General features: G+C 41.6%; 1 protein-coding gene across 2 annotated transcripts in view; it reads left to right on the forward strand.

Annotated features, from left to right (window-relative positions):
- brsk2a (BR serine/threonine kinase 2a) overlaps positions 1-20,491 on the forward strand; it is a 241,652-nt gene that overhangs the window by 155,731 nt on the left and 65,430 nt on the right. For both annotated transcript variants that reach the window (XM_036575781.1, XM_036575780.1), the window contains exons 3-4: positions 10,440-10,525; positions 14,495-14,635. In XM_036575781.1, coding sequence (XP_036431674.1) covers positions 10,440-10,525; positions 14,495-14,635 — 227 coding nt within the window. The remainder of the gene's footprint in view (positions 1-10,439; positions 10,526-14,494; positions 14,636-20,491) is intronic.

A 20,491-nucleotide genomic window follows, 5' to 3' on the forward strand; every position in this document is an offset into this window, starting at 1 on the left:
TGATTCTTTAAAACGTTGTAGCACAGCACACCGGCTCAGAGAGATGTTAAATATACCTGTAAATACTGAGGGCAAAGCTTATCTAATCCAGGTTTTTTCTTTGGGGTTTGTGTATTAAAAACAGATCTAACTTCATCCTCAGTAATGACAAATGATGGTGAAAGGAACCCATGGCTAGGCACAATCAAAAGTGGACTCTTTTCAAATCGTGCATAAAACAGATTTAATTAGTATGGTCCACATCGTCTGATACAGACAGAGACTGTGCTTTATAATTGATCATCAGCCGTAGACTTTCCCAAACTGATCCAGCATCATTAAGTTTCACCTTCTGCTCCAAACGCTTTACATAGTTTGTCTTTGCTTTTCTTCGTGCTTTGCTGCCTTATAATGATCCAAGTTACCACTTGCATATGCAAAATTATTTTTTGGATTAAATATTCTTAGCTCTTTAGAAAACCATGATTTTGTATTGCTGTGTAATGTCACCCTTTTACATGGAATGCACAGTTCTTCACAAAAGTTAATATAGCCAATTACAGTCTCAACGTATTCATCAAGTGATTCACATGCAGTTTTAAAAACATCCCAATCTGTAAAGTTTAAACAGGATCCAAAAGTTTCTAAAGCATCAGTCAACCAAGATGTAACAGCGACTTTCTTGGGTTTGATGGTTTTGAATTTTTGTTTATATGCTGGAATAAGCAACAGCATGGCAGGTTGAGTGAGCAGTCAGAATAAGGGACCAACACGGACGACCAAAGGGGCTTTTAAGGATGCTTTTTGTGCACCATCAGTAGTACAGTAGCAGTGGTGCAGTATTTTATCATTTCTGGTAGGACATGTGACCTGCTGCTAGAAATAAGGCAAGTCGCAGGAAGAGCTTGTACGGTTGAAATCCCCCAACACTGTAGAGTCAGGATGGGAAGCCATCGGCTTCCCTACCACATGCATTTGGGGAAATATGTGCTCCTACTAAAATAATCAATGCTATCCGTCTAGGTGTCAGCAACCCAAATGTTAGGAAGAGCTATTTTGTCCTTTTAACAAAAATGAAGCCACCTTGGGAGCCACGACATTTTATGTCCATATTACAATCTTGGCTGTAAATGTCTCAGTATGTACTAATGTCCTAGTATAGGCTATAAAATATAAACGAACACGCTAACTTACTTTGCTGTGCTTTAATCTTTAGCTCGGCTGTAGCTACTTTTCTTGCATCTCCAGCAGGAAACTTTTCTGCAACAGTGGATTAGTTTCTTGTAAAATGTCTCCCAATGGTTGACTTTTTACGAGGCTGAAGTCAGCTTCTCATTCGCCAGCTTCTTGTGCAAATTTTCCTGTTCCACCTTAAATGGTGCCTGAGGTTTCAGAATGTAACCGCTGCACCCTTTAAGATGGAACGTGAAAATTTGAACAAAGAGCTGGCAAACGAGAAGCTGCAGTGTTTAACAGTTTCTTGTTGCAGATTGTGCTTATAAAAGTCCATTCATCTCCAAATTATCAATGTTAGTCTTAAATCTTTCTCTTTGCCGTTTTGTTAGCTACTAGCTGTCGAGATTGTTGTTTGTGTCGCTGTGTGACCAGCAATCTGCGCACCAGTCTTCAGGGTTAAAGGGTGAATTAGCAGTTATATATTAACTCCAGCGTGTAAGGCCATTTATCATTGAAACTGTGTTAGAACAATCGGCAGAGCTTTATTTTACTGCAAGGGAGGATTATTTAGTGTTTACCTAAAAATAAAATTCTGCTGTGGAGCCACAACAGGGCAGTAAAAGAGCTGCATGTTGCCGACCCCTGTTCTGGAGAGATATAAGGGTTGATGCTACAGTACACAGTGGTGGGAGAACAAAACTGGCTTAAACTTCACACTCGTAGTGGTTGAACATGAAACATTCTCCCCCACCATTTGATTTTTGCCACAACTCAGCTGACCGGTCCATTTGATGAACCGTGAATCCCGGCAGGGATACAGCTAAGCCTGGAACCATAGGATCCAGCCATGTTTCCACAAAGCAGAAGACAGAACACTCATTTAACTTGGCCTTAGTTTGTAACAACAGCAACAGTTTGTCTCGTTTACTCCTCAGTGCTCATACGTTTGACATTAAAATCACTGGCAAAACTGCTGAAGATGCCGGCTCGTTGTCTAGAAACAAACCATTCTTCTCTGGGTGAGATGCTCTGAGAGAGTTTGTAGTTGTCCTTTGCAACTCTTCAAGTAGTAAAAACAGCATATCAAAGTCCAACAGCTCATGATTCATCACTATTCCGCAGTAATTCGGCCGGATTATGTTCATATGCACTCAGTGATCTTCTTGTGACATCTACAAGAATGTGACTTTGAGAGCACATTCATATGCAATAAAGCTGAAGTAAACAAAATGGCTTTAATATCCATGGACAGTGGCTTCACAAGGAAGAAAGCTGTTTTCTAGTGGAATTCCACTTGCAGAAATCACTTAAGGCTTTAAGCTTGGGTTACTCTTCCCATCTGAAGTATTGCAGCCTGAGAAAGACATTCCCCTCACCTCCAAACGATTCGATTTGTGCCCTTCAGGCTGTTGTAGCTGACCCTCAGGCCTATCTCAAGCAATTTCCGAGCCAATTTCGGTCACTAACGGCTGCTATAGGCTAACTGGTAATAGTGTTCCTGAGATATGTCTGCTTTAACCTGAACAGAGGGGGAGTGGAAGGCATTCAGCTCCTCCATCATTGAAATGTATCGATTATTCCAACAAGGAGGGCACCTGACTCGCAAAGCACTTCTGAAGCCTGCTAACACATGCCATTCAGCCGCGGAGCCGGGAAACTATACAGGACCTAACAGTGCTGCGAAACAAGCCTACAGCAGAAAGTGAATGTTAACTGTATGAATGTAGGGCAGCGTGCAGAGAGGCACGGCAGGCTCAGGGGCCTCGCACGTATTTGCATGACCTTGAGACAAACGGTATGCAGCCAGGCAGCACTTCATCTCTTGCGTCGTGTTTGTCCCAGTGGTAAGGATGCGTGGATTCTCTGAGTCAGCCTTTTGCCTTATTTTTCAAGTGGGTGGTGGGGAAAGTAAATAGAAAAACAGAAGTGAGCAGACCTTGGAAAGGACAAATGCACCACAACACTGACAAACATATCCCAAGGAGTTATTTTAACTGCTTTTAAGAGTCCCGCATGATTGGCAGGTAGATCATTGTTAAGGATTGCCCAACAGTTCACATGCCCGAAATCTTCGTCTTTACTTTATCAGCATTAAAGAAGAGCTGTTCAGAATGGCTGTGCGTGTGACTCAGCGGAGCAGTCTGTTCCGTTAGCCGGTGGCTGCCCGGGGGCTTCTGGTTCAGTGGTGAGTGTTTCTCAGCATCTCTTCCCTCTTTCCTCTCGTCCCCCAGCGCAGCTGTCTTTCACTCTGTCGCCACTCGTCCGTGTTAGCAGCTGTCCATTCACGCGGCTGAGGCTTTTGCTCACTGCTGAAGAAGGTTCACACTCAGCACATGTTGTGTTAATGAGAAGCAGAGAATGTGGCCAAGCCCCGGGGGCCCACATGTCTGGCACAGTTACTTTAGCTATAGGAAGGAGGGCCGAAGTGGAGAGACAGACCTAGCACCAGCTTAATGGATAGACAGACAATGTTTTCCATGCAACATGAACCATATGTTTCATTTGTTGTGTTTATTCCTCCAGTTCTAGCCAAGCAAAAATAAAGTTGTTTAGAGTTTTTTATCCCAAACCTTTTTATGTGCAAGTCTACAACCCACTGACTTCAATAGAAACTTCATTTGGAATGCTCTGCCAAGCCTTATATACGGCAGCCTCTTAGTTGGTTCTTGTTTTGGTGGTGTTCTCACTTCAGTGTCCTCTTCAACAGCATGCTTGATTGGGTTTCAATCAAAAGACTGACTTTGCCAGCCTGTAACTTTCCACTATTCTTTCTGATGAACTCCTCGGTTAGGTTTAAGGCAGGGGTGCCCAGTCCTGGTCCTGGAGATCTACCACCCTGCACAGCTTAGTTCCACCTCTAACCAAACACACCTGATCCAATTAATGAAGGCTTTTGTGAGCATCTGAATATGGGAGCCAGGTATGTTGGATCTGAACTCTCCAGAGTGGTAGATCTCCAGGACCAGGATTGAGCACCCCTGGTTTAGGCATTTCATTATGAACTCTCACCCAGTTAGAGTTTTTTAGGAATTTGCTTGGACATGACCAGTCAAATTATCAATGAAGAACAGTGAGACAGTTCTTGAAGTAGCTAAATATGCCTGAGTCATGACATTAAAACAACGTCTGAGCAATCAGAAGCACCTGTTTGTTGATCTGGCAAACATGTTTTATGAAATATATAACAAAAAGAATCCATTTCGCTTCATTATTCCAGTATTTTTGCTTCTCACTGTACGAGATAGATAGATTGCAAATTGCTAGGTTCCACTAGCAACAAAAATCACTGTGCAAGTCATGCACATACATAAGCTATAGGACATGAACTATGCATAATTTAAGATGCTTGGAGCAGACTTTAACAGCAACACTATGACAGCAGCACTGAGTTTATACATGCATATGCGAATGCTAGTGAATATTTATATTGTTGCTGTGATACCAAAACCTCATGATTACAGTTGTTTCAGTTTTTAATTTCTTTTTCATCATTTGAGGAAGACATTTTATGACAGCAACAGTATAATATAATGTCACATTTAAAAATCCCTGAATGCAATACACTTTTTTGTGTTCTTCTAGATTAGATAATGGACAGAATTGTTAACACATTGTTTGACTATAGACATCCAAATCCAAGACCTAATCATTACAAAAGCAGCAGCTCTGAGAGAAAGAGAGGAGGAGATAATAGTTGGATGGTCCAAGAGAGCAGAGATGAAGATGAAGGGTCAGGGAGAAGTACAGAAGGTCATGGCCTGGTGCCTGTGGTCCTATGGTCATTGGAGCTTGAGAAGAGAGTTGCTGATTGTTTCATCATGTGAAGGGCAGACTTCATGTCTCTCTGCAGTGTAGGCCCAGAGGTCGCCTTTCATTTACAGCTGAACGCCGGGGAAGCACTTCACTTGACATGGCTATCTGTGCAGTGCCAGTGTTTTCTAGATGGCATAATACTTCAAGTCTTATGGCTTTATCTCAGAAACTCACATCTACTCCAGGCTGTGCTTTTCTCAAAACTGACACGACCTCTTCTGGTCTCCTTGCTGACATCTAACTACAGCCGACAATGGAGACATGAACAGATAAGAGTGTGTAAGAGGGACTGTGATGTTTTTGACACAGTAAAAGGCATTGCATAAAGTCAGATTGATATCCAGTGAGATGAGGACTTCATTTTATGGTGCACCAGACCGTGTCATGTATCAAATTGCGTGTGGACTGCACAGTTTCCAAACTCACTTGAACCTTTCTTTTCCATATTATAGTAGATCTCCACTCTGTGACAATGACTATTAAACACAATGTGTGGTGCCTCACCATGTCACAAAGGCATCTTTGTTTACTAAACTGCATTGAAAGTGCATTTTATTTACACCATAAAAGCAGCCCAGATAATTATTTTCACCCTCCTAAACTCATAAGTGACAGGCGGGATTGGCCTGCCTGAGTCTCTGTTTATGGCATGTATGGTGGTGAGCAGCTGTTGTTTCACACCACCATCATGCTTAATTTATCCAAACCTCCCATTGTCCAGTACATGGACTAATTAGTCCAGCACATTTAACGCAGGGAATTTTATTTTCCTGCTTTTGCATACCATCTGTACCTTCAAATCACATTGTGATAGTGTCATAATGAATTATGCTAGATCAATTAAAGTCCCAACACTAGGATGTCCACTGTCCATTGTGACTTAGCACTCTGTGTTATCTTATTTTATCCCTTAATGATGGCTAGGTTTTAGTATCCTCTATCACCCACCTTTAGTCTCCAAAATGTTCTGTTATTAGGAGAGAAAAAACCTTCTAGCTGTCATTAGCTGATGTAACAGCCCCAGAGAAGGCTGCAGCACAAGCCCACCTCAGACCAATACCAATCAGTGATTTTACACCGAACGTTTCCCGAACTGACCTTTTTCGAGTTAATGATCACGACTCCATGATGATAACTGAGGTGATTGTAGGAGGCAAATTGTCTCCCCGTTCTCCCCGTCAAATAACCAATTTGGATTAGTGTCAGTCTCGCGCTCTTGCTCGACCTTGACTTGGAGCAGCGGCGGGACCTCCACAGGTTCATTTCTCTCTCACGGACGAGCTGGCCTACGTATTCTTCTCCATTAGCGAGCGCCACTTTGTTACATTACAGCTAATTATGAGACACCCAAACTCTGTGACCTGTGAGAGACAGGTACAACACAACGAGGTGCACCGAGGTAAGCTTCCTGCATTTTAACGATTCGTCTTGCTTGATTAGCTTCCTCGCTGTTCACACCTCCGCCAGACCGAACACCCAGGAAGCTGAACCTGGATCAAACCCAGGCCCACCCAGCTGCAGCACAGGCTGAGGCCTGACCAGACCTGCTGGAATAATGTGCTAATGAAGCTGCATGTATCTTGGATAGGCATATGCACACAGAGGCATGGAAGTAATTAACGTTGGTCTTTTTAAGGAGAAGAGAGCGCAAAGGTGACGACTTGCTGACATCTTGAGGAAGTGGGTCAATATGGCAAGATCGAGCAGTGAGAAGATATGGTGCATTCAAGTGGTCATCGTTAGTTGGAAACTTCCAAGTTTACCCTAAGGAAGTTGCACTCAAACAGCTGACAAAGTTGCAAATACACGTAGTGAACAGTGTTACCCTACACTCTCAGGAAAAACTACACTCTCGAGTTCATCTTCAGGACTTTTAGTTAGGAAACATAATTGTACCATATTCAGTTGCAGTTATGTCTTTTAATTTGCACGGACGCCAAGCTTTTTATTTTTCTACATAAAAACAAGTTATGAAAAGGTAGAAATATGCAAAGTTCCCGTGGCAAAGGGAATGTAGTACAAAACTCATTTAAAGTACACAATTAGACCTTAAGGACCATGTTGTACACTCTCAGAAAACAAAGTACCAAACTGTCACTGGAGCAGGACCCCTCTTGTCACTGGAGTGATGTGGTTGCAAGTTTTCACTCCAAACAAGCTGAAGGACACCTCAGTCACTTGTTAAATCAGTTGGTCTTAGTCTTCAAATGTTTCATCAGGTGACCTCCTGCTTTGTTGGAGTGAACACCTGCAGCCACGCCGGCCTTTTGGAGATAAGATTGGATGCTCTTGGTGTACAGGGTGACCATATTTTGGTTTTCAAAAAAAGAGGACACTGGAGGCAGGAGGACAACATGTGACAGACTATAGAAAGCAAATCTTAACATGAAAACAAAGGCAAATCTACCGATTTAGAAATCTGTCTGGAAGCATTAGTCCCCAGAAAGAGGACATGTGCTGTAAAAGAGGATGCATAGTCACCGTAATGTCGAGGGTAACTCTTCGGAAACAAGAAAATTTTTGCAACTTTTCAAAGTTGCTAGCTTGGTCTCTGTCTTAATTGACAGAGCCAGAGGTGCAAATCTCTGCTTATGAAGAGAGGGCAGATATTTATTGACTGTTAAACGGCTGTTTCTGAGCCCACCCAAAAGAGCCATATTGAACTGTGCCCTTTTGTCTCTCTGTATATTCTCACTGTGTATTTCTCTTCTGCCATGTCCTTGTGTTGGCTGGTTTTGGCTCCCTTTACTTGGCTATGCTTGGCACTGCTGGCTTGTGCTGGCGCAGGGCTTAGTGAGCCATTGGGGTTGTGCCATTTCACTGAGCCTCTGTCAAGATGGTGCTTGTTGCAGTGCTACCAGGTCACTGATCCACAACAGCTTTCTCATCTGCTGGACAAATGAGGATGCCACATGAAGGACTTGGCTTCAAGATGGTAGAGCTGTTGTCTGGTGTGTTGTCATGAAGATAAATTGGAAGAGTCAAACAGTCCGAGCTGTTCTCTGGGGTGAATTGATGATCGTATTTAAATAGAATATTCTGCATGGGAACAGATGGACCATGACCGCCTCCAAATTCTTCACCCTAAGTTAGGTTAAGTTTAGGTCTTGCCTTTGGCTCACATCTTCCACTTACAGTTCCTCACACTCCTTCTAGCAGGACATGCACTCTCACCTTCCTGTCCCATGCCATTGTGTGATCAACAGCTGGTCACTCAAAGTAACTTTTCTCTGAAGTAGAAACTGCAAGACAGTCTCTGCTGAGAAGCAGTACTGTAGTAGTCTGCGAGCAACCTGTGCGTGTGTGTTTGCGTGTGAGAGCGTTTTGGGTTCGATAAGGCGAGGCAGGGTCAGAAGGGTAGCGCAAACATCTCTCTCTCTCTCAGTGTACACCTCTGATCAGATGTGACAGGTGTGCATGCTGGAAGTATTCAAAAGACATTGATGTGAATCAAAGATGATCCTCAAACTTACAATAGGCACAATCTCCGGCTCAGGCTACGGCTTTTAAACTCTCTCGTAGTGCTTGAGCTTTGAAGAATTCCTTGGATTCCCTGCTGGCTCAGCTGGAGATGTCAAGCACACTTGCCATGATATTTAACCGTAAGCCGAATGCAGTCAGAGTGAGTACACTTTGGCCTTGGCCATACATGGGAACCATGTTTACACATGCACCTTTATGCAGGTAGCAGTCAAATCAATGTGACACAGGCTGTTCCACAGACTGGTAAGGCTATACAGGACTTTTTTTAAATCTTGCATATTGTTTTTTGTTCTGTGTTACCCCATGGTATTACATATTCATTATTGCTGTCTGCTGTGGTCAGCACAGGCGGGGTGTGTCTCATAGTGGGTGGCTACTCATACTATTCGGTTTTGTAGTTTGTGGACATATATTTTGCTCATAAACACCCTAAAAATCATTAATAAGTAGCAATAATACATACATAAAAAGAGCAACAATGACCTGTTGTACTTAATGATTTGTAAGGTGTTTATGACCTGATCAATAACTATTAATCAATTAATTTTAAACCATTTCATAAATGCTTTGTAAGGGTAGTCTTCTTGTAAAGTGGTACTAACATCCTGTGAAGAATTTAAAAGAAATAACGCCTTATTTTGTTTTTTTTTGTATGATTTGTATTTTACTCTCTGATTTACTCCTCTGTGAAGAAAAGATCATGTTTTGATTTTATATAACAATGACCGCTGCTCAGAGGAGGCTGGAGTAAAGGGGGTGGCAACTGGACGGTGGTGGAGAGCTTAACAATGGCTGCAGCCCAGCACAGAATAGAGAGACCACAAAAGTTAGTCTTTGTAAGCTTGTTAACACTGTGAGCCAGATAGAGTCACTAAATTATGGCATGTTCCAGCCAAGCATGCCATTGTTTGTAAGCGCAACATTGTTTTAATTCACTTTGTAAGTTGATCTTGAGCACTGTTGTGTCTGATCCACTTGTACCAGTGCAACACACACTAACAGACCACCACCATGTCAGTGTCACTGCAGTGCTGAGAATGATCCACCACTCAAATGCCTGCTCTGTGGTGGTCCAGTGGGGGTCCTGACTGTTGATGAACAACAGGGGCTAACAAAGTATGCAGAGAAACCGATGGGCTACAGTCTATAATAGTAGAACAGCAAAGTGAATCTGTATGGCAGGTGGAGCTGAAAAATAGACAAAGAGTGTAGAAACAGGGAGGTGGTTTTAATGAAGTGTCTGGCACCTGTATTTAAAAATGATTTAAAGAAATCACACAAGAGTAGTGCCATGCTAAGAGAGTAAGGGCTGCACATGCTTCCTCTGAAATATGTGGAAGAGGATGCACTAGTCATGTTGTGCTATGGACTGACTCACAAAACTTGTAGTACTAACCACCTGACTCAGTATTTGACCATATGGATACCCATGTCAAGTAACATTGGATTGGACTCTCTTCCACTCCCTGCATGTGGCCCCACTGGGCTGGATTTGAGGCATGAGGTACTTCTCTTCCATCTTCTTACCAGCCGTCATGAAAGCTCTTATGCCACAATATTAGAAATGTTTGGTTGTAAAAGTGAGCCTACTGCTTTTGACTTTTTTTTGGATGAGACGCTCTTGTTACAATATGTGACAGTCTTCAGGACAACACTTGCTTCACTCTTCATGCTTGAGTTTGCTCTTTTTTAAAGTTTGCTTTTTTCAAAGTGCTGAACAAAAAGCTCAGAAAACTCTTGCGTAACTTTTTGTGACGGTGATGTAACTCCTGGTTCATGCTGAGGTGAATCTCTGAGTTTGTAGAGATGCTGATTTCACAGCGAGTGCGTCACCAAGTTGTGTTGTGAAATTCACTGTATGTTCATCATTATCCACTTTTATAAAAAGACCGTATCACACCTGCCATTGTGAAACACTGATGCATCCATTAAACTGCACTTAACCAGTTGTGCTCTTGATCTGAATGTGTTTTTTCCCTCTTTCACAGGTGGAGAGAGAAATCGCTATTCTCAAGCTAATAGAACACCCACACGTTTTAAAGTTGCACGATGTCTACGAAAATAAGAAGTATTTGTAAGTATTGATCTTGTTTGCATTTTTGACCTTTTCTAATCCTATTAGCCATGAGTTACTATAACAGTTATTGCTAGCAGTGTTGTCATGGTGCAGGGGAGCATAAGAGACCAGGCATGAGGAGCAGAGGGTGATTCAATCGTTCTGTTTAAAGTGGCATTAATGATTAAAGCATAAAGCCGCCTGTTAGTCACGGCAGTCTGAGATCCGCTAATGCGGCCACGAGTCATCTGTTATGTAAACACTGCGATAATGTGCTTAACGTCCAACATGCAACTGAAGACTTTATCACCAAATATTTGTAAATAGTGACAGGTGTTGTCTTCAACAAATTGCTTGTGCAATACAGAAAATACAAAAATAGCATATTTGACATCTCTGTGGGTTTAGATTCATTAATTCAGTTGATTTTGTTTTTTTTCTTTTTGAATATTCTGTTTATTACTTTTGCAAAGTTCAACAATAACAGCACAGTACAGTGTAAACTAATAAAACACGACTTGTTTTTTTTCCCTATACCCTTTACCCTAAAGACCTGTCCATGTCTCTCTACTCCATTTAAACATAAGTACAAATAGGAAATAGATAAAATACCTAAATGAATAGAAAATAGAATTAGCATATAGAATTAGAATATAAAAAATAAATAAATAAAATAAAATAAAATATATATACACATACATATTTTTTTTTATTTCTTTTTAATAATGTTAGTATATAAAAGTAATTATCGTATCATTAATACACCACTTCTAGATCAGGCACATTGTTTTTAATAGTTACCCCAGAGGGGCATGAGCCAGTCCAGCCTCAACCTTCAAACTATAGACCTGATATCAGGACAGTAGGTAGTGTAAAGTATCGCATAGAAATCATATGATGGATTGTAAAGAAATAGGTCAGGGGCTCTCTTTAATCAGATGTTTGTAAACCCTCAAAGTATGTTATAAAAGGTAACAAAGTATCAAAAACTTATCTTTTGAGCCTCTTATAATGAACTTAATCTTTTCCATTTGAATGTGAGTCATTACTTCATTAATCCATCTGTTATGTGTAGGGGGGCAGACCCCTTCCAATTCAAGAGAACTAGGCAATTTAGTTGATTGTTTTAAATTTGTGGTTTGTATTCTAGGTGTGAATCTTTGACTAATGTAATGTCCTGAAGGGGAAGTTCATTGATTTTTCAAAATGTCTCCATAATTAAATTGTCAAGATCTAAACAGAGAGAATCAAGGTGGTTTGATGCAGAGAAGCTTACCTACTCAGATTTCTTTACAGTGGTAGTGATGTGAACCAGGGGTCAGGATGTCTACAACACGAATACAGCCCTTTTATTTACATCACAAATAATCAGTGAACCTTCACGTCTTCTGAGCTTTTATATGTAACGTTGATGACAGCGAAATAGGGGTAAATCTGGAAAACAAATATTTTCTTTGGGTGCCTCTTAATGCCCTGCATGTAGACCACTCTGAATAGTACAGAAATGTTTAAAAATCAGTGGAATTCCCCTTTAACGATGACATTGTGGATGTCCTTTAAATGTGCAAGGTACAAGGCGGCAGAGCACACACTATGTGTTTAATCTGTGATTATTCAGGCTCTTTCAAAAAAAAAAAGATCAAAATGTTTTGTTAGGTTTTATTTGCCTCGACACATCATGTCAGGAATTCTAAAAAGGCTTTTCCCTGGAGAAAAAAGGAAGATTCACTCAAATCATGTTTAGCTTTTCAGTAGTTTGTACAGATATGACAAGTAATTGCACAAACAAATCCCTCTTCAAACAAGTTGGAACAATCAGATAACATGGCATTATGACAGATAATTTTCCCTGAAATAACAGCCCCCCCACCACTCCCCTCACTACCACCTGGCCTGTCTATACAACCCTTAAGGCTTTGGCAGAAATGTGAAGAGATCTTTATACTTCTCAATCCAAACAATGCAAGTATTAGAAGAGAGATCCTTTCTCTGCGTATTCACTTTGTTTGAGTTAATGTCATTTGAAGCTCTTGATGTTCTGCCCCACGTCTTTCTTAGTGGCAGAAGCCACCACCCTAGCAAGGGTCTGATGAAAGGAGTCAGAGTGCAGTACTCCTGTTAACCTCTAATGGTTTGAAGGAGTCATTAAATCCACCGAAGGAGACCAACTGGGACCATATTGTATTAGAGTCACAGGCCGTGCTGACCCGCCCACTGGCAGCACCTATAAAACTCCCGCTCCACTTAGCACTTTTATGGCTGCAATACGAGTTACACAGCGCAGTGTTACCCAGAGCCGGTAGGAATTTGTGGGTGAGGACTGGGTATTGGATGGAGAGACAAAAGGCCAGAGGACAGTGATGAGATCAGAGAGCGACTTTAACTGCCTCTGATTCAATTTGCCAGTGGAGATGGAGAGAAGCAGGGCCGCAGAAATGACTGGAGCTGGCAGCGTGCCCACTGCCCCGACCACACACACTCGTCTAGCTTTACTGCCTTCAGGAGCGGACGACGTCTATACTCTCTCTATTTCTCTCTCTCCATTCTCTCTCGCTCCTTTCTTCTCTCTTTTTCCCCTTCTCTCATTCTATTTTTCCTCCCTCCCTTCATTCTCTCTCTCTGTCTCTCCCTCTCTAACTCTCTCCATTTGCTCTTTCCTTTGCTCTCTTTCGTTCTCGCACTCCTTTCTTTTTCTTTCTCTTTTTGTGTTTCTATTTCTCTCTCTTCCTTTTCTGTCTCTACGTTGCTCTCTCTCTTTCTCTCTATTTCTCCTCCTCTCTCTCCTTGCTTTATTTCTCTCTCTCTCTCTCTTTCTATTTCTCTCTGTCCATTTTCTCTTTCTATCTTCTGTCTCCTCTTTTTTCTTTCTCTCTCCCTCCTCTATCACTCTCTCCATCTTTTCTCTCTCTCTCTCTCTATCTGTCCCCTGTCCTCTCTCTCTCTGCCCATTTGTCTCTCTCCCTCCTGCTCCCTCCTGATCTTTCTCCCCTCTCCACCTCTCCTTTCTGTTGCTGTCTTTCTTCGTTCTTTCTCCTTATGCCTCTCTCTCATTCCCTCTTTTCCCCTCTCCATTCTATCACTCTCTCCCCTTTTTCTCTTATATTTGTCCTCTTTATGACGTTCTCTCTCTTTCTCTTTCCCCTCTCCACTCACTTCCCTCTTTCTCCTTTTTCCTCTTTATGCCTCTCATTCTCTTTCTTTGTCTCTTTTTATTGCTCCCCCTCTTCTCTCTCTCTCTCTCTCTCTCTCTCTCTCTCTCTCTCTCTCTCTCTCTCTCTCTCTCTCTCTCTCTCTCTCTCTCAATCTCTCTCTCTCTAGTAAAAGCACACAGCTCTATTTAACAGACAGCTTCCTGTCGTGCTTCTTCTCCTTTGCGGAACTTTCAATGACAGACGGACTGTCAGAACTGAGAAACTTCATATTATCCCAACTAAGCTACAAGCAGCACTTCCAACCCAACAGAAATCCACTTAATCTTTTATCACACTTACTTTCCACTGTTCGTTTTTATTTCTTCCATTTATCTTTCAGTCATGGGTCTCACAGGGAGGTCACTGCCTGATCACAGAGTATCTTATGAAAGACATGGAACTCTTGGGTCCCACAGAAATGAATGAGCAAATGTCTTCTTGTCAGTTTGTTTCTCCAGTTCGTCCAAGGGCACAGCTGCACCAGCGCTGCAGACTACAGGGAACCACTCTTCTCCCTGGCTGCTCGCTTAAGTCAATATCTTCCATGTTCTGAGACAGAATTGTCTATTCTCTTTGAGTCCTCATCAGGTCTCTTTGAAAAAAAATCCTCTAGGAAAAAGATGAACTCTTTGACTGAGGCTTCTTTAATGCTTGTTTTTTTTTGTTATCTTAATGATTTCTGTCTTTATCTGTTTCTCTTGCGTCTCTCTCTCTCTCTCTCTCTCTCTCTCTCTCTCTCTCTCTCTCTATCTCTATCTCTCTCTCTCTCCTTTCTTTTTTTTTCTTTTTTTTGCAGGTATTTGGTTTTAGAGCATGTGTCTGGGGGAGAGTTGTTTGACTATCTGGTGAAAAAAGGGAGGTTAACACCCAAAGAGGCGCGCAAGTTCTTCAGACAGATCATCTCTGCTCTTGATTTCTGCCAGAGTCACTCCATATGGTGAGTTCAGCAACCTTGTGGACCTTCATACTCACTGAACATCTGCAGCATTGCATTGGGATTCAGTGGACAGCACTGAATCAGTTTAACTTCCAACTCGAGCATAGAATCTTTCCAGTTAACATTGCTGATTTCTTCCTCACACACATTCACTTGTGGGCTTCCTCAGCAGTTCATTGTAGGTTGAGACATATTATTGGGTGGCATCTTTTATTTTTACACGAATGATACACAGCTTTATCTTCCTCTGAAATCCAGTGAGCTAGAGGATCGAAGTAGCTTAGTGATTGTCTTGATGGCACATAATATTTACAATAAAAGGAAAGCAAATTGGAAGTCTTTTTTTTTTTTTTGGAACTCCTAAATTTGCTAATACATTTTGGAAAATTTTGGCTCTCTGGCACTCTACAGCAAATCTCATGTTAAAAATCTGATCAAATAATATTTCTTTTCTAACCTTTTTATAACTTATAACTAAACAATATGAGTCTGAAAGGATGTATAGCTGTGAAGAAGAAAATTAAATGCAAATTAAATGAAGAAAGAGGAAAAAAATGCAAATTGAATGAAGAAGCTGCTGTGTTCTCAGAACAGTTAACTGACCGCCCTAGAGTCCAGACCTCAACCAACTTCTAAGACTGAACTTTGGAGGTGTGGAAAGATATTCCTGCAGATTTATTTGAAAAACCTAAGCAGGTTCCCCCAAAAGAGTGGAAGCTGAAAGATACTAAACACTGAAAATTGATTGTTTAGTTGTTAAGGCTTCTGTTTCATTTTCTGTTAAATACATGTTTTCTCCGTGACTGCAGACTAAACAAATGAAGGCTGGTCTCTGATTTTTGCACAGTCCTGAATGTAAGAGCTGTGATGTTTATTTTTAATGGGATCCAGTGTGTACAGCACGTTGTTCACCACAAGCTGACTTTTTTATTGCTTTAAACATAATGTACTTACAGCTCCATTTACTTATTACTGCACTGGATTTTACCCTTTTAAAGTGTTCTGTTATTTAATTATATATTATATATTATATAATTGCCTTTAATTTGAACAAAGAGCTAAGTTTATTTTAGAGACAGAATGTTTCTTTGTATGAAAGATTACTTTCCCCCTCATTGACAGATCATTTTATTAGTCTGTCTTGCAGCTCTTTAGTGAGTGTGGAGGACAGTGGGGTTCAGTAGTCTGACTGAGTTGTGGAATATTTCTCCCTGCCTTCTATCCTTCTCTGGCTTCATTACACTGACAGGGTTAGTGTAAGACTGTGGTGAAAAAAAGTCTGAACAGTTGACTGACTTTTTGACTGAACTGTTTATCGTATCATATTTTTCAGCTTAATCTTAATATAAATCCTTAACAAATTCATAACCTACATTTTTCCTGTTTTTCTCTTCCTAAGGTCTACTTATGACTCATGCCAAAACAGTCATAATTAACTTTAAAATGACCAATTTCCAGCTATATATATCGCTGCTGTCGGAAAAAAAGCAAAATAGTAACTTTACAGGAGAAAGAAAAAAAACTCCTTTCCTTTCAATGTAAGTCAAAGAACATGTTTTTCAAGTAATTTTGGGTCATTTCTTTTGGTCAGTTCATCATGAAATTTACACACAGTGGCAACAGGCATTTCAAATTGTCAAAAACTGAAAAATGACAAAAACAGGGATAATGAGGTTTTGTTCCAACAGCAGCAATGTATGTATTTCTATCTATTTACCTGTCTATATATATAGATTGTGATCTGATTGGCAAGCCTGTGTTGGGTCTTATTCAAAGCACTGCACTCTTTATAACTTCAGCATGCGTGAGCTGATTGAAGAGCTGCATGCTAAAAAGGCAGATAATAAAAGGCAGTAAATGACTTCTTTTTGTGACATCACAAAAAAAAATGTATTCAAAACTATCTGTTTTTGCGACGTAGTTTGAAAAGTATGTTTTGAACCATTAACATATGTTAAATAGTACATCAAATTCTTTTATAAAAAGTGAAGAAAATGGCCTATTCCATGAAATATTTAAAACCTATTATAAATTAAACATAACCTGTTAGCTCTATTTTGGTGGCTGACCGTAGGTTCGGCCTAAATGTCATATAAAGCTTCAAACAACCTTACAGTTAGTATTCAAAGACTTATTCACAAACTACTATGAGAGTAATATGTAAGTCGTGTAGTTATGAGAGTGGGGGATTGAAGTGTGGCCCACGTGCAGGCCCTTAGAGTTTAAATTGATAACCACGCCACAAAGGAAAGTGTATGTGTCTCCCTCGTCTCTACAGGTAATTGTACACAGGCTGATGGAAAGCTAGCATGAACGCTCCCCATCTGCTGTCCTTGCAAATGCATTCATACCCAAGGGGCTTTCAATTACAATGCTATCAAGATATCTAGATAAAGCTTTTTTTTTCCACGAAGTGAGCCAAGGCAAGGTGTTCTCCCTCACTCCTTTCAGCCTGCGCTCTGTGTGCTCGTCTCTCTCGCTCTGTGCTTTTTCACTGCCATGTCTGGGGAGAAAAAGCTACTTTTCTCCCTCATCAGTCAGAATGTGTTAGACTTTTTCTTCATCCGTCACTCTGTCTCTCGGCCTGAGAGCCTTCCAGCATTTCTAACTGGCATCCTGCCAAGCCTTAGCCACTTTTTTCCTTTGCCGGCATGCTTTTCATTTGCCTTAGAATAGTAAACCAGATCAATTTGAGGTAAATCTATGCTTGGAAACTCACAGAAAATGAAAAAGAACGTTGGGGGTTAATGGGTTAGACGTTTCCTTTAAGCAAAAAATATTTTATACATTTGAAGCAGAATTTGATTGAATGTGGTGTGGTCAGGAGAAATCCATGGATAATGGCGGATTTGAAGCGGCGAGGAATGTGTTTGTTTCACCGTTTCTTTTCATCTGTCACAATCTTGCATCATTTGTGCGAGCCTGAATGTATTCGTTTTCAAAAGAATAGCATTTATTTTGCTATTTGCTGCTGGGGATTTTTTTAAGCTTGTTAAAGGCAATGGAGAAGGTGTAGAGCTCATAAGCTGCTGCCTGTGGGCTTTATTTGCAGTTTGCCTCTCAGCTAAAGCTAAGGCTCTCCCATCACTGTGTGGTCAGGAGCCCCTACAGGACACTGCTGATCATTAGTGGACTTCACTGCATTAGGCTCTGCTTCAGCTTCGCCAGAGACCAGAGAGGAGAAGGACAAAAGGAACTCAGAGAGAGAGAGAGAGAGACAGAGACAGAGACAGAGAGAGGGACAGAGAGGCGTACAAGACATGTGGTAGTCATACGTGTGCGTATTTCTCTGGCTGCAGTCTTTGTTCTCGGGTGACTGTGCACAAGTGTGGGCTTCGTCCCTTCTGATCCCATGCAGATGACCAGCAGGGAGGGCATTTTGTCATTCTGTCCTCTTTCTGTCCGTCTGTCTTTCTGTCTTTCTAGCTTTCTCCCTCTCTTTCTAGTTTTTTGTTGTTTTGTTCTCTCTCTCTCCCTGTCACTTTTCTCTTTTTCCTTTCTCTCTTTCTATTTCTATCTCTCTTTCTCCTCTGCCTCTTTTACTTTCTCTCTCTCTCTCTTGTTCTTCTTTTTTTTCCTGCCTTGTCTCTCTTTCTCTCTTTGCCTCTCTGTATTTCTCCTCTCTGTCACTTCCCATTCACTCTCACACTTTTTACCTCCCTCTCTCCTCTTCCTAATCACTTTTTTCTTTCCCCTCTTTGTCTCTTCCTCTCTCCCTCTCTCTTTCCTTCTCTCCTCCGTCACCTTTTCTTTTTCTCCTCTCACTTTCTCATCTCTTCTGTGTAACTTTCTCTTTCTCCTCTCTCTCTTTCACCCTTTTTTCCTCTGTTACTTTTTCTCCTCTCTTTCACCTCTCTTTCACCCTCTCTCTTTGTGTGTCTGTCTCTTTATCTCTCCATCTTTCTCCCTTCTGTCACTTTCTGTCTGTCTCTTTTTCCCTTCTCTCACTTTTCCTCCATGTCACTTCTTCCTTCTCTCTCCCTCTTTCTCTCCCTCTCTCTCTCCCTCTCTCTCTCCCTCTCTCTATCCATCTCTCTCTCCCTCTCTCTCTCTCTCTCTCTCTCCCTCCCTCTCTCCCCCTCCACCTCTCCTTTCTCCCACTCTTAGACACATATCACATGTTGTGGTTCAGCTCCCCCGCAGTGCCCCTGAACAGCAGCAGCTGTATGTGGGTGCTGATGGTCTGCTAGCACTATTGTGACGGATGGTTTAGTGGTGTTATTGTGACGGACGGACAGAGTGACAGACGTGTTTATACAGGCCGCATGTTCTCTGCATAGACAGTTTAACAGCTGAAGACTGGCTGTCTGTCCCCCCAACCAGCTATCACCTCCTACTGCCTCTCTCTGCTAGAGAGAGATAGGAGAGAGGGAGACTGTGTGCAGAGCAGAAAACCTTGAGGCATGTGAAGAATTCACATCTTTCTGTATGTCTTACTTTTATTTTTATTACATTCTCTTCCAGTAAACTCCAAAGACAAGGAGGGTGGGACTGATAGAGAGAAAGACTCTTAGGGATGAACAGAAGAGGTTGGCATTGTCCTTTATAGCACGTTAAGATTGCAACTTACTGTGTGTTTCGTATTTACAGGCCAATGTTATAGAAATTTTGCTGCTTTTTTTTTTTAATAAGTTTGATGTTCTGTGTAAAACAGAGCTCATTTACATATATCAGTATTAAATTCCACTTGTTAAGATATGAAATAAAGCCCGAACCTGACTTGTGCCCACATTTTTAGACCCGATGCGACCTGGCTCTGATGGTACCGAACCTGAACCTGCTCACACACAATAACAGAAATGGACTGTCACAGATGGTTTTTCAGTGCTTTGTATTTTTGTGGAATTGCTGATCATACCTGGCAGAGAACATCCAGCTTCCTCTGATCAACTGTTAGCCCTGCTGCTAGTCGCAAAAGTGCTTAACACACTTCAGACAAACTTAACAAGCAAGGAGAAAGATCCACTGTGACCTTTCCATCAACCCAACACATCCCTCTCATCATCCGCAGTTTCGTTCACCCAGTCCTCAAACTCTGGAGCTGTTCCCAGCACAGCTCTAAACTATAGTGTTACGAGAGGAAAGAGAGAGAGCGCAAGAGAGAGAGCACTTGGGCTGAACCTGGTCCGAAACCCAATACTTTGTTGGGCTCATTCAGAATCAGGTCTGTTAGCAGGCCTCTACACCATACTGTACCGTGTAAGAGGCCTTGGGCAGGACTGTGAATGCTGCATTCGCCTACATCTGTGACATGAATAAATTTGTAAGTTGCTTTAGCTAAGAGTGTATGCATACTACAGTTCAGGATTTTTTATATAGCACTATTTACAGCAGGCATTGTCACAAAGCAGCTTTACAGAAAATCCATGTCCAAGCTCCAAATAAGTGTCACCAAGGGCAACAGTAGCAAGGAAAAACTCCCTTAAGAGCAAGAAGAAGAAACCTTGAGAGGTACCAAGACTCAAAAAGCAAACCCATCCTCCTCTGGTTGACACTGGATAGCAAAACAATAACACAACAAGAGCGATATGGAAAAAAATGACAATGAACATACAGTAGTGTATATGAAATAAAGAAAATGAATGGGCAGTGGGTAGTGCTGTTGCCTCACAGCAAGAAGGGACTGGGTTCAATTTCCCAGCCGGGCAACCAGAGTCCTTTCTGTGTGGAGTTTGCATGTTCACTCCGTGTCTGTGTGGGTTTCCTCTCACAGTCCAAAGACATGCAGTCAGGCCAATTGGAGAGTGTGTGTGTGTGTGTGTGTGTGTGTGTGTGTGTGTGTGTGTGTGTGTGTGTGTGTGTGTGAAAGAGTATGTCTGTGTGTCTGGCCTGTGATGGACTAGCGACCTATCCAGG

The sequence above is a fragment of the Colossoma macropomum genome, unplaced genomic scaffold, assembly GCF_904425465.1.
Source record: "Colossoma macropomum unplaced genomic scaffold, Colossoma_macropomum, whole genome shotgun sequence".
In the NCBI taxonomy this organism is placed as follows: Eukaryota; Metazoa; Chordata; class Actinopteri; order Characiformes; family Serrasalmidae; genus Colossoma; species Colossoma macropomum.